Consider the following 14,226-nt stretch of genomic DNA (forward strand, 5'->3'; position numbering starts at 1 on the left):
GGTCCTGTGATTTGCTTGCATGTGAGGTTGAGCATGTAAAAATGTCTCATTGGAGAGGAGGGGCTGATGTGGGGCAGACCTCAGATGGTCTGAGTCACGGTGCTTCCCTGCACTGACACTGCCTGTTCCCCACCTCTAACAGACACCTGGCTTTTGGAGGGCGCCGGGGTCATGTGGCCACCCTTGACTGGGTAACAAAGAGGCTCATGTGCGAGATCAACGTCATGGAGGCAGTGTGGGACATCCGGTCAGTGGGGGGGCGAGGCATCCCATTCTCGATTGAATGACGGTCCCTTGACCCCTGTCCCACTGAACCACTCTTGCCTTCCTCCCAGGTTTCTGCATTCAGAGGCACTGTTTGCTGTCGCTCAGAATCGTTGGCTTCACATCTATGACAACCAGGGCATCGAGCTCCACTGTATCCGCCGCTGTGACCGTGTCATGCGGCTTGAGTTCCTGCCTTTTCACTTCCTTCTGGCCACAGCCGTGAGTGGCAATGGAACACGGGGACTGGGCGGCAGCCCTTGAGAAGACTGCTTCTTCTCTGGGATCCCACTAGAAGGACAGAGGGCAATCAGGACTCATTCTGATCTCTCTCTTTCTCTCAGTCAGAGACAGGGTTTCTGACCTACCTGGATGTGTCAGTGGGAAAGATCGTGGCAGCTCTGAATGCTCGGGCTGGACGGCTGGATGTCATGACTAAGAACCCTTACAATGCCGTTATCCATCTCGGACACAGCAACGGTTGGTCTCTAGCTGAGCTTTGACTCTTTGATCATCCTGACCTGCTTTGCTTCTATATTTGCACTTTGCACATCCCTTTAGATAGCCCCTATTCCTCTCTCTTGATACCTTTTGGCCTTGAGACCCCATCTTTCCCAGGTATAATCCCCGTAGCGCCTGTTGATAACCTCAGTTCCTCTTCTCTCACATCCAGGGACTGTGTCCTTATGGAGTCCAGCCATGAAGGAGCCACTGGCAAAGATTCTCTGTCATCGTGGAGGGGTCCGGGCTGTGGCAGTAGATTCTACAGGCACGTAAGTCACTTGTTTGGTCATGAGGTGCTGGGGAGGTCGCCGCTGGGTAGAAGAGTATAGAAAGCAGTATGCCTTTAGGAGCATAGACTTGCAGTCAAGCTGCCCAGATTTAAATCCTGGTGTTAGCCACTGACGGGCCATGTAAGCATGGGCACACTCCATAACCTCTGTGTGCCACACACTCTTTCGTCACCCCAAGAGTGGGGATGAGTATCTAGCTCAAGCGGCAGGAAGCTTTTTCTGTAAAGAGCCAAATAGAAAGACTTTAGGTTTTGCTAGCCGAGAGGGAAATTCGAGCATGTTATGTAGGTACTTAAGAGAAAACAAAGCATCACAAATTTTTAGGCCATAAAACTTAGAATATAATAATTGAATATAGCATTTTTGTAACACAGGTCTGATGGGAAGAACTGGATTCCTCTTTTTGAGGATAACATTTTGCTCAGTTAAGGTTAAAAGTTACAGTATTCTAAATCATCAAACTCATTTGCAAATGCTTGTTAGCATTGATCTGGGAAGAGATTTTACCTATTTGTCTTTGAAAACCTCTTTCACACAGATCGTGAGATAGGTGGCGCTTGAAACGTTGTCCAGTTATAATGGTATCCTTGTGAGTTGTGGTGTGCCCACAGTGGTGCAGAGATGAGATGCCATACGTGGTGTTGGTGTTGACCTCTCTCCTGTGCTCTTGTGGTGCAGAAGCAGCCCCAGAAGAAGCCAATGAAAGCATGTGGTTGTGCTCCAGTAAAACTTACTTTGCAGACACTGAAATTTGAATCTCCTATGACTTTCACCTGTTTCAAAAGGTTTTTTATTTTTTTCCTACTACTTAAAAATGTAAAAACCATTTGGAGCTCCAGGGCTGTACAGAAGCAGGTGGTGGGCTGGATTTGTTTGGCGCATGGGCTGTAGTTTGCCAAGCCCTGGGCTTAGTTCATAGGCTGTCACAGGCGGCCCATATCAACACGAGTTAAAGCCTGTAGGGTTTAGCGTGGTGCCCAGGGAGTACGGAGCACTGGCTTTCACCACTGGCATCCTTGAAGATGATCGTTCTCTTGAGTTCTGGCTGGTGATGTGAGGGGTAGGAGTAGGGGGCCTGCTTCGAATTGCTGCCTCTCCTGAGAGTTTGCAGCTGCCCAGCTGTGCTGTCTGATTCGTACATATGTGTGGACCTGGTGCACTGTTTTCCGCATGAGTTCCCTCTAATGGGATCAGTGGATGTTCCTCTTAATTCCTTTCATTGTCAGGCACTCACTGGGCACCTGCTGCGGACTAGGCTCTGTGCTGAGGTTCTGGGGGTACAAGGGTGAATGGGCTGTTGAGCCTGTCATGGGGCAGTATTCTACTTTATGTTCAGAAACGGGACTGTGGTTGACGGAAACGATTAGCCAGGAGACACGCTTAGTTCCTACTAAGTTGTCTTCTGTTGCCCCAGATTTAATGTGTCCATCGCGGGATAGGTCACCCCACTCCCCAGAGTTCCTCCAGGCTTGCTCCCTTTCTGCCACACTTTCCAGTCACCCAGAATTTGACTGGACACCTCCAGCTAGCTCCATTGCCCTGTGATCTTCAGCCATCAGTAAGGGCAGGAACCAAATTGCTGTTGACTGGGTGCTTTCTGGGTGCCCAGGCTCTACTGCTTGTTTTGGTGGCATCCTTTCGTTACTGCCCACACTTCCCTGTGAGGTCCTGGCTGCTTTCCCCTCAAGGGCCTCTCTGAGGTCCATTTCTGTCCATTCTTGCTGCCTCTTATTGAACACATGTGATATTCACAGACACTTTCCAGCCTCTGATTGTTCCTCCTGCTGGCAAGTCCTGGGTGCTGCTGGCAGACTAATCTGCTTTCCTCCTTTTACACTGCTGCTCAGGAATCTTGTACATGAAATGTGAACTCCATCACTTTATTTTCAAATGGTTTCAAAGAAAGTCTGTAAAAAAAAAAAAAAGGGGGGGGGGTGCCACCTAGGTGGTTCAGTCACTAAGCGTCTGACCCTAGCTCAGGTCATGATCTCACAATTTGCAAGTTCGAGCCCCGCATCAGGGTCTGTGCTGGCAGCTCAGACCCTGGAGCCTGTTTTGGATTCTGTGTCTCTCTCTTTCTCTCTCTGCCCCTCCAGTTGCATGCTTGCATGCTCTCTCAAAAATAAACGTTAAAAAAAAAATTTTTTTTTAAGTCTGGGAAAGGAATAGCCCAGTAGTCTCCAACTTATAAAAACTTTTCAGATGCTCAGACCCCCTTGCCCTCCCGTAGTTGTACCTTAGGGGCCGAGAGATATGCTTCAACCATTTTCACTCTGTATTTGTGCCAGTTTGGCTTTAGGAGAATGCTTTCTGTGGGCCATTGAACCTATGTTGTCGTTTGCCTTCCCTAGACTGCTTTGGTCAGCTGCTGCTGTGCCCGAGGCCTAATCACGTAGTTTCCTGAGATTTGGTCAACACCTTGAGTACAGCTCTGGTCCTTGATCTTGGCCCAACTCTGCTTATCTCTGGTCCTTCTCAAGAGCACCTCAGATAAGCCACAGGGGCTCAAGATGAGGCTTACTGGCTTCCTGGAGGCATTCTGGAAGCTGGCATTAGGACTGGATGGGATTCTTAGAACTAGACTGTTTTCTGCAGGGTTAGTAGCATGGTAGTGTAGCCTGGATGCCCTCTGGTCAGTGGGCTGGTATTTGTGCAGGGGATCCCAAAGGCAGGTATGTGTGGGGAGAGAAGCCAGTATGTTCCCTTGAATTGTGGGTTGACTGAAGGGTGTGACCTGTGTCCCAGGAGCCCTCCGTAATTCCTGGTTTGCATTGATGGTCTTTCCATCTGATGCAGCTGGGGCCCTGATTGTCTTGTGAGGAGAAGTGTCCAGCTGGGCCTCTATTCAGCCCCATCACTAGGCTAGTCCCTTTCATAGGAGTCCTTTGGTACCCTCTTCTTTGGCTCACAGCGAAGGCTAAAAAGAGAGTCTGTGGCCTCTTAGCAAACTTACATACCCTGGCCTGGCTGGTCGCCCTTTAGCCTCCCTCTCTGAGGAACATCATGAACATAGAAACTCCAACCTTGGAAAACAAACTACAGTGCATGATTCCTTGAGAGGATTGCCCTCCCTTTTTCCAGGGAAAGAGGGGGTGGGGCAGGGCCTCCTAGCTTATTACTTCATTACTTCCTAAGGTTTTCTCAGGTCCTCACAATCTTCCAGTTGTGGTCTGTCATTGCTGGAGAGCAGTGCTGGGGACTCTGGGTCCTCAGTCTGAGTTTAAAGAGCCCCTGCTGTTTGTCCCCTTGTGATCCTCCTGACATTTCCCACTGATCCCAAAAACAGACCTCTGCTTCCATTTCACCATCTCCACACTGATATTAATTCATTTGTACTTGCTATATGTTTCTTGAGAATGACCTAGAACAGCTCCTAGAGGTCCTCCCTGATCACTGCTGTTGATCCTTCTCTTTGCTGAGCCACTGTACTCCCTGTGGGTACAGTGGAACATCTCATTTAGGTACAGATGGGTGTGTGCACTGTCCCTTTGATTAAGACAGCAGACACTAATGGGGCGCTTGGGTGGCTCAGTTAAATGTCTAACTTTAGCTCAGGTCATGATGGTCTGTGAGTTTGAGCCCCGCATTGGGCTCTGTGCTGACAGCTCAGAACTTGGAGCCTGCTTAGGATTCTGTGTCTCCCTCTCTCTGCCCCTCCCCCCTCACATTCTGTCTCTCAAAAATGAATAAACGTTAAAATATTAAAAGAAAAAAAGAGGGAGAAGAGACACTAAAGAGACAGGCTGGACTTGAATTCTAGCTCTACCATTCACTCTTACTTGATTATCTTCCTCTGAGCTTCAGTTTCCTCATCTGTAAAAGGGAAATAAAAATTGTTTCTCCCCACCGAGACTTTATGCTTGCACTTGGCTATAGACCTGCACAGTAAGCCCACACTGCAGATTAATTGACCTCCCCGTCTCTACCAGGTACATGGCCACCTCTGGCCTGGACCACCAGCTGAAGATCTTTGATTTACGAGGGACGTTCCAGCCTCTGAGTGCTCGGACCCTGCCCCAGGGAGCAGGGCATCTGGTCTTTTCCCAGCGGGGACTGCTGGCTGCAGGCATGGGTGACGTGGTCAACATATGGGCAGGGCAGGGCAAGGCCAGCCTGCCCTCCCTGGAGCAGCCTTACCTCACCCACCGGCTCTCAGGCCACGTGCATGGCCTTCACTTCTGCCCCTTTGAAGACGTGCTGGGGGTGGGGCACACTGGAGGCATCACCAGCATGCTGGTACCTGGTGAGTGGGCCAGAGGATGGGGTCCAGTGAATGAACTCTGGATGGAAGTGTGGGTTGGCTTGTGATAGCCAGGAGCAAAAGGGCTTGGTTGGGCTGGAGCGGCTGGACTTGGTTCTGTTTATAGCTCCATGCTTCTCCCTCTTTCTAGGGGCTGCTGAGCCCAACTTTGACGGCCTGGAGAGTAACCCTTACAGGAGCCAAAAGCAGCGCCAGGAGTGGGAGGTGAAGGCCCTGCTGGAGAAGGTGAGCATGTACCTGCATGTGGTTTGGGCTGGGGGTAGGAAAAGCTCCCCATGGCCCCGGGGGTCTTGGGAAGAGTGGGATTCAGCAGCCCCCTGGCTTCTGTCCCTCTTTGGATCATCCTCCTGTGGCTCCTATGGCTCCTTACCCATTCCTGTCCCTCCGTGACACCTCCAGGTACCTGCAGAGCTCATTTGTCTGGACCCACGAGCCCTGGCAGAGGTTGATGTCATCTCTTTGGAGCAAGAAAAGAAGGAGCGGATAGAGAGGCTGGTATGAATCAGGCCCAAGTGCCCAGGCCCTTCCCCCCTTCACAGCCTCCCCCGTGCCATGTCCCCAGAAGTACGGCACAGCACATGGTACTGCCACGGTTCCTGGTCTCTGAGGCTCTTAGGGATTTTACCCTTGTCTCCTCTCTTAGGGCTACGACCCCGAGGCCAAGGCTCCTTTCCAGCCAAAGCCAAAGCAGAAGGGCCGCAGTTCTACAGCAAGCCTGGTGAAGAGGAAGAGGAAGGTCATGGATGAGGAGCACCGGGTAAATGACCACTGGGGGGGGTGGTGGACCAGGTGTCCCGTGGGCCTCTGCCCTTGCCAGCCTGCCACTTCTCACCTTGCCGCCCTCTCACCACCCAGGATAAAGTCCGACAGAGCCTTGAGCAGCAGCCGCAGAAGCAAGAGAAGAAGGCCAAGCCCACGAGGGCCCGACCATCTGCCCTGGACAGATTTCTGCGCTGAGCCGTGCCCAAGGATGGGCCTGAGAGCAACACTTTCCCCCTCGACTGCCCGTGGGGAAATGACCCTATTCCTTGGAATAAGGAGGGGGCAGTATGCCCCTTCCCCAGCTGGGTAGGGACAGCTGGCTCCTGGGCTGGGTTGGGATTAAAAAAGGTGGGGTTTTTTTGGATAATGTGTCTAGATCATTCTTAGGACCTGTTCCCCTCCCTTTGCCCAGGATGGGACTACTCTAGGATCTGAGGGGTCACGGTGTCCTGCTTCTACCCCCACCTCATATCTCGTCACTATAGCCTTAGCCTTGTTCTTTAGGGCCCTTCCTCCTCTTTCCCATGTCCCTGGAGAGGTCCTTCCCATCCAGCATGGTCTGGCAGCCTCCAGGCTCCCCAGGTATGTGTTCTTGGACTCCTGGTGATGACCACGCTGTACTCGAAGAGGTAGAAAGACAAGTTTATTGAGGAGCTTGTGCCCCTCTCCTATGGCTGGAGAGAACAACCCCAGCATTACTTTGCTCTTCCTGGTGACCATCTTTGGGGCTGGCAGGCCAGGCCCCTCGATTTCTCTATCTTCAGTGATAGACTGAGCATCTGATAGTGGAAAGTGGCCATCTGTAGCCAGCTAGGGCCCCTGCCGTGGGCCTGGACGAGAGACGGCTGTGAGGGGTGCTGGCTAGACCCTGAGCTCACTCTGCTGTGGCCCCAGACACTGTCAGCTGTGAAGCCAGGCTATTATCCGACACCGCAGGATGCCCAAGACTCCCTGGAGCCAGGAGCAGAAGGGTGCAGTCTTTTCTCCCTCAGAGCCTCCCACTAGCTTCCAGGCCTCCTGCATCTTCCAGGGGTCCAACCTGTGGGATGTCAGCAGGAATTTCCCATAGCAGCACCGGTCCAGGGGGTAGTGGGTGGCCCCAGCCAGCTTGACACAATGGGTTGGGGTGAGGCCTCCTCGTCGGGCACTTACCCCCACAAAGACATCTTCCAGTGGTAGGGGGGGTGCCCGGCTGGCCACTTTCAGGATGAGCTGCACGGCAGAAGCTGACAGCACATACCCTGTGCCAGAGGCATAGGGTGGAAAGGGGCCCCAGGTGGGAGGCCACTGCTCCTCTGATACCTGGTGTTTGCTCCCTGGTGTCCGAGAGGGGTGCACCCGCCAGTGCACACGGCCCAGGTACAAAAGAGGCATTGGCTGGCCCCTGAAGATGGACCTTTCTTCCCACTCTTCATCTTCAAACTCATTCTCTCTTGGAGGCTCCATGCTTTTCTCCCATTGTTCCCAACGGCCCCCTCGTCGAACCAGCTCCGATACCAGTTCAGGGACGTTGACAAACACGTCATCATCCGTCTTGAGGATGTAGCGGGCCATGGAGCAATGTCTGTATGCCCAACTCAGCCCGATGAGAGTCTTGAGAGTAAGGTTCCGGTAAGAGTCCCGGAAAGCCGCCTGCAAGATGTCTCCCCGAGTCGCTGCCTCTCGTGCCAGGTCGATCTCGTGGGATTCCCTGGTGGGATGCCGCAAACTTGGCTCTCCCAGCAGAAAGAGTGTCTGCACCCTGAGCCCTCGGGCTTCGCGCAGCCCGCCCCACGAAGCCCGAATGGCGTCTCTTTGGTTCAGGTTCTCTGGGGCCGTGCACACCAGTATGAGCAGGAAGGGTGGGGCGCCGGGACCCCCACATGCCTCCTCATTGGGGATCAGGAGGCGGGGCAGGGCCAGGGGCGGCCCTGGGGACGCCGGCGCCGGGAGCAGTGAGGCCAGCGAGAGGCTCAGCAGCTCCTCCCCGATGCCTGAGGGCCCGAAAAGGGTCCAAATAATCACCAGCATCAGGGCAGCAAGGAGCAGGCGCCGGAAGAGGCTGAGGGGCATGGTGTGGCGTAATCAGAAGGGACCTAGAGGGAAAGATGGGGGCGGTTAGAGTGCGGAAGCCCCAGATCTCCGTTATCCGGGTCCGTAACCGGCCACGCCTGGGATGGAGCGCGCGGCCGGGAGCGGCGTGGGGGCGCCTAAGCCCAGGAGGCGGCGCGGCCGCGGGGGTTGTGGGGTAGCACAGCCGGAGCTGCGGGGAGGTTACCTTGTCGTCGGGGCCCCGCCGCCCCAAAGCTCGGCTCCATGGCGGGGTTTCGCCACAGCGCCAGTTGCCCCTCCTCCACCCGCGGTGGCGGCTGGGTCCCGCCCTCCTCCCTCGGAGGGTGTAGTGGCGCGTGCACACCGCCTTCCCGGAAGCGTAGAGGCAAGCGAAATACCGGTGGCGGGGCCTCTGTGCGACCGCGAATGGGATTCGGATCAGTGTGCCTCGTACGCAGAGGCGGGCGCGGGGCAGCCTACCAGCCGCGGCCTCCCTCCCCAAGTACGCAAGCGCCCCCTCGCTCTGCTGCGGAGCCCAGCTCTTCCGGGTCAGCGATTTATAGGGTTGCCTCGGTAGGGGAAACTCACAACTCTCCGGGTCTCCGCGGGCCACTTCTTTTCCTTAAGAAACCTAGGTTTGGTCAAGACCTGTGGTACTCACACTTGCCACACCGCCCCACGCGCTAACCCGAGCGCCTTGGTGGTCTTGAAATTGGCTTAGGCTCCCCCTCTAGGCCCAGTGTTTTCTCTACCTCACACCTTGGAGGGTGGGAACCAAAGAGGGTGCGCCACTTCTGGTAGGGCGGGGAGTAGCAATGCCATTGCTTTACCCTAGACCCAGGGCACCTGGTTTGGGTAGCTGAGTGAGGCCATCAACTGAGAGGAGAAACACCCAAAGGGCCCACTGTGGTAGCTTTCCGGATCAGTGTCCCCAGAATAAAGGAGAGAACTACATACAAAGAAGACTTAGGTGTATAAACTATTTATTAACAGACAAGGTCTACAGATTTATTTCTTCTTGGACACACCCACGGTGCGGCCCCTGCGGCCTGTGGTCTTGGTGTGCTGGCCTCGGACACGAAGTCTGCAGGTGAGAAGAGAGAAAGGTCACAGGTCATACACAACATAAAGGAAACACTTGGGGGGGGCATAAGAAACCTCCAGGAGTCTAGGAGCAGGCAGGGAGAGGAGACTCCCATCCCACTCACCCCCAGAAGTGGCGCAGCCCTCTGTGGGCCCGAATCTTCTTCAGTCGTTCCAGGTCTTCACGGAGTTTGTTATCCAGACCATTGGCCAGGACCTGGATTTGGAAGAGCAACGTTTTACCCACTGACCTCCTAGGACTAATTCTAATGGGACACCCTGCCTTTCTCTAATCTCTCCCATTTCAATACACACCTGGCTGTATTTTCCATCCTTCACATCCTTTTGTCTGTTCAAAAACCAGTCTGGGATCTTATACTGGCGTGGATTCTGCATAATGGTGATCACACGTTCTACCTGTCAAGCAGGACAAAGGTCAGATACAGATGGCCTCCCTTCCAAGGCAGGCCCAGCCCATAGCACCCCCTTCCTTGTCCTCACCTCATCCTCAGTGAGCTCTCCTGCCCTCTTGGTGAGATCGATGTCTGCTTTCCTCAACACCACATGAGCATATCTTCGCCCTACACCCTGAGGAGAGGTTTTGTAATTTGGGGTTGAGTCTTGATTTTTTTTTTTTTATTGTTTGTAAGCCCCACTATTCAGCCTGCAACCACCCATTGCACTATACTTTTTTAGATACAAAGCCTAACCATTAAACAGAAAAGGTTTTATTCAGGAGCGGGTCCAAAAGAAAGCACATCTTTTCATACTGCTCAACACATACATTCATCAAGTGATGGCTCTTAAGACACTGCAGCAGCACCCCAGAATGGTACCTTCTAGTCTCTGCATTGTGGAGGACCAAAGGCTTGGCTCTCAACGTGGAGCAGCAGCAAGAGTAAGGACTCTTGGGGTAATAGGGTTGATCAAGGGGTGGGATTGTGGTGCTCTGGGTCTCTAAGGGCCATAGTCCTCTGGGCAGGTCACCTCATTGCAATGATTACAGTTTTCTAAGATCACAAACTTGATGGTCAGTGCTCAGAGATGAGCAGGCCACAGGGAGCTAACCACCCAAACCAAACTCAAGAAAACACACCGGTGGCATTGTGTCGGCATCAACACGGGTACTTTGCCACCCAAACTCGCACCTGAATGGTGAAGGATGGTGTGCCAGGTTGAACAGTGCCCCTCCCCTCACTCCACTGTATGTCCACCTAGAATGTGACCTTATCTGGAAAAACGGTCATTCCAAATATACTTAGTTAAAATGAGGTTAGACCAGATTAGTGCAGGCCCTGAATCCAATGACTGGTATCCTCACAAAAAGAGAGGACGCAGAGCAAAGGCCATGTAATAAGAAGAGCGACACAGCTACAAGACAAGAAATAGCAAGGACTGTTGGCAACCACCAGAAGATTGATTCCTAGAGCCTTCTGAGGGAGCTCACACCTTGATTTTGGATGTTTGGCCTCCAGAACTATAGGAATAAGTTTTCTGTTGGTTTAAGCCAACAAGTAGCTTGTTTCAGTAGCCCCAGGAAACGAAGACTTATTTCCTCTCTGTAAGAAATGACCTGGAATATCAAATTATCAGAAGATATTAAGGTCTAAGCCTCTCATTTACAGATAGGGGTGCCTGGGTGGCTCAGTTAAGCGTCCAACTTGACTTCTGGCTCAGGTCATGATCTTATAGTCTGTGGGTTCAAGCCCCGCATAGGGTTCTGCGCTGACAGTGCAGAGCCTGTTTGGCAGTCTCTCTCCCTCGAAACAGATAAATGTGAAAAAAATATTTACAGATAAAATAGTATGTCTGAGGTTTACTTTAAAATGATAGAGAAGAGTGTAGATGAAACAAGAGTTCATATTTTTAGACGATATTCATAGGGGCTAGTAATTTTCTGCCCTCTACTTTTCAATGTTAAAATTTTTCCATAATCAAGTTAAAAAGTTGCTGTTAAGCTAAAATTTTTGAAAGCCCTGTTTGCAGACTGATACAAACTCGCCAACTTCCTAAGTTAGGACCCTAGATCCCCCTTTCTCAGCCAAGGAGACCACCTCTGCTTTCTCCATCCAGAAGAGTATACTCAAGGGACCATCACTCATTATTTGTAGCCCAATGGCCTAGACCATATAATAGAAGAGTTGGCACCAAATTAATACTACTCTCAGAAAGTATTTAATGCGGTGTTACTCATGGGACAGGACCTGAATTCTTCAAACATGGCCAGTGGGTTATTTCCCAGGTTTCCAAGTAACCCACAGATGACAGTATCACCCTGATTTAGAAGAAAGGCAGAAAACCAGCCAACCTTAAATAGACACAGCAAAAGTCTTCAAGTGGAAACAAAACACTTAGGAAAGGATCGTTGGTATACAATAATCTTATAAGGTCTGTATTATTTCTCAATATCCTCTTCTGCTTGAGTCAATTTCCATTCTTCATCCTTCCCCATCCAATTAATCTTACCATTTGTTGTTTGTTTGTTTGTTTGTTTTTGAGGAATCCCTCATACCCAGCCTCCACTTTCTTCCAGTTTCTAATTATTACCCTCCCCACCCCCATTCTGGATCCTTAGCAAAAGACCCTCTCCAAGCTTTAGTTCTCTCACCAAAGAGCTAGGTGCATTCGCTGGCTCTCCACACAATTAGCAAAAACCTCTGTATCGTCTATCTCTAGGAATAACCTTTCCCAGTGATAAGCAAAGTGTAATAAGAGACTTATTACAAAACTCACAAATTACCTTTAAGTCCTTTGGTTAAATTGTTAAGTGGACTACAAACACGTATTTAATGAAAGTAAATACAAAACCAGTTAATTTCAAAGAGGCAGAGAGAAAGGGGTTAACACAAGCATTCCATTAGCCATCACCATCTTTTATACAGGCACATCTCATTTCATTGCACTGTGCAGATATTGTGGTTTTTGTTCTTTTACACAATGAAGGCTTATGGCAAATTCTGTGTCAAACGAATCTATCGGTGCCATTTTCCTAAAAGCATTGTGCTGGTGTCACATTTTGGTAATTCTCACAATATTTCACTTTTTAGTTAAATATTATAGTCATTATAGTGATCTGTGATTATGACTCCTTGAAAACTCATGGTTAGCATTTCTTCCAGCAATAAAGTATTTTTAAATCAAGGTACACACATTTTTTTAGACATAATCCTACACACTTAATATTGACTACAGTGTAAATATAACTTGCATACGCAACGAGAAACCAAAAGATTCATTTGACTCACTTTATTGCCTGGAACTGAGCCTGCCATATACATCTCTATGCTGTGCCTGTCTGTATTCACTATCCCATTTTAGCCTCATACCAATGCTTGAAAAAGGTACTATATTTTACACCACCTTACTAGTTTCACATAATAACCAAAGAAAGCAATCTTTTTATACACCATTTAAGAAAAAACGAAAGCTGTGCTTCCTGCAGTATAACATGAAAAATCAAAGGAATTTGATCTGATGAATCAAAGCTAGGATATACAATTCTAAATTAACAAGTTATTTTATATTTGTCTCCTTTAAATTTTTTGAAACCAGACTACAGTATCCTGGATCCATTCCCTAACACTGCATAAATACACCAATTATGCACCAGAAGCAGGGGACTGTGAGCGAGACAGGGACTATACCCGCCCCCACGATGTCCACAGAAGGGGAGAAAACACACTCAGCCATTCCACAATTATACGTACGGGCCAAAAAATACAATAGGATAACGTCTCCATCTGGAAGGCCAGTTCATCAGGTTGGTGAAGGGAATCATCCAAGCCTGTGCTCCCTGACCTAATTCACAGCATGAACCAAGCACTTGTTCCCATCAACAGAAACAGGAAATGCGTTTCATTCACCTCTGGCATCAGTGTTAAACAACCTGCTCATGATGTAGTGACACCCTCCTACTTCCCAACTATTGGTTTCTTCATGCTGGGAATCTTGGCATTTCTATGTACCCCCCCCCATGTGCAATTATACAATTTCTAGGGTGGCTGTATTCCCACAGTGATGGCTGCTGTTATGATGCACTCCTGTAGGAATCAGAAACCAAATTTAGAACAAACCTCACAAGAGGATCATGGCTGATGGTCCAGTAAAATTTTAGTGAATTCTGGTAGACAAAGGAACGCACTCCCTTTCCCCTAAAAGTATCTTGGCTTCTACTCAGACTGTTCTCTGGCTTTCTTTACTTACCTTTTAGGGTAAATGTGGCGAGGGATTAGGGGAATTAATCACTCTTTTAACCATTCTTTTGTTTTTACCCAGCTAGTTGGGACGTGTGTTTCTTCAACCCTGCCTCACTTACAGCTGTCTTAACCTAAGTATCATTTTTAGTCTCCATTCCTTACCCTACTTTACCTTAATTGCAGTGATGGCAAAGGCTATCTTCCGCCGCCCATCGATATTGGTGTTGAGTACTCGCAAAATGTGCTGGAACTTCTCAGGGATTACTAGAGACTGACAGAGATTGGGGGAGAAACCAGACATCATGAATGAACTACCATCAAACAGTAACGTTAAGCTTGTCACACAGGGAGCAACGACCCCCCCCCCTTCAGTTTTCTCACAACAAACTCTCCTCAGTGCTGCAGACAACAGGACATGAAGTGTTCAGGCCCAGGAAAACGCAACCTTTAGGAGGAGGGAGGTCTTCTGCCCGTTCCCAAAAGTACACTCTGAGTGGCAGACACTGGAGGTCCCCATTCACGCCCAACCTTTTCGCCGCTTTCGAGCGCTCTGGGAGGGACTCTTCCTTTGGCTCACTCCCCAGATGTCTTTAGTTATTCCTCCCCGGGGGGCGCCATCCAAAGACTCACACAGAAAGTTACGAACCCGGAGAATAGGCCGTTTCCGGCCTCCTAATAGCAGACTTTCTGTGTCCCAGTTCCGATGTCGCCAGATCCCGCCACTAACCCCAAGCTTACCATGGCGGCGGCCCCAGCGGCGGCGTGTAGGCCTCCTGTGGAAGAGAGAACGGAAGTGACGTCGTACCCTTATATAGCTACCAGACGGAAGAGGCGG

At 50.4% G+C, this 14,226-nt stretch overlaps 3 protein-coding genes across 3 annotated transcripts in view; 1 reads left to right on the forward strand and 2 right to left on the reverse strand.

The window, feature by feature from the left end:
- WDR46 (WD repeat domain 46) overlaps positions 1–6,522 on the forward strand; it is a 19,311-nt gene extending 12,789 nt beyond the window's left edge. Inside the window, exons 3-11 of the mRNA XM_049653199.1 lie at positions 143–247; positions 336–486; positions 609–744; positions 938–1,037; positions 4,988–5,301; positions 5,450–5,544; positions 5,719–5,814; positions 5,963–6,076; positions 6,175–6,522. Coding sequence (XP_049509156.1) covers positions 143–247; positions 336–486; positions 609–744; positions 938–1,037; positions 4,988–5,301; positions 5,450–5,544; positions 5,719–5,814; positions 5,963–6,076; positions 6,175–6,276 — 1,213 coding nt within the window. The 3' untranslated portion in view covers positions 6,277–6,522. The remainder of the gene's footprint in view (positions 1–142; positions 248–335; positions 487–608; positions 745–937; positions 1,038–4,987; positions 5,302–5,449; positions 5,545–5,718; positions 5,815–5,962; positions 6,077–6,174) is intronic.
- Positions 6,523–6,709: 187 nt separating this feature from the next.
- Positions 6,710–8,775, reverse strand: B3GALT4 (beta-1,3-galactosyltransferase 4). The gene is made up of 2 exons (XM_049653458.1): positions 8,339–8,775; positions 6,710–8,156 (listed from the first exon to the last, which is right to left on the reverse strand). Exon 2 carries the CDS (start codon positions 8,131–8,133, stop codon positions 6,982–6,984), a length of 1,152 nt encoding a protein of 383 aa, XP_049509415.1. The 5' UTR covers positions 8,134–8,156; positions 8,339–8,775; the 3' UTR covers positions 6,710–6,981.
- Positions 8,776–9,078: 303 nt separating this feature from the next.
- On the reverse strand, positions 9,079–14,226 carry RPS18 (ribosomal protein S18). The gene is made up of 6 exons (XM_049653465.1): positions 14,130–14,226; positions 13,564–13,662; positions 9,697–9,783; positions 9,511–9,612; positions 9,321–9,412; positions 9,079–9,196 (listed from the first exon to the last, which is right to left on the reverse strand). Exons 1-6 carry the CDS (start codon positions 14,130–14,132, stop codon positions 9,121–9,123), a joined length of 459 nt encoding a protein of 152 aa, XP_049509422.1. The 5' UTR covers positions 14,133–14,226; the 3' UTR covers positions 9,079–9,120.

This window comes from Panthera uncia, assembly GCF_023721935.1.
Source record: "Panthera uncia isolate 11264 chromosome B2 unlocalized genomic scaffold, Puncia_PCG_1.0 HiC_scaffold_24, whole genome shotgun sequence".
NCBI classification, from domain to species: domain Eukaryota; kingdom Metazoa; phylum Chordata; class Mammalia; order Carnivora; family Felidae; genus Panthera; species Panthera uncia.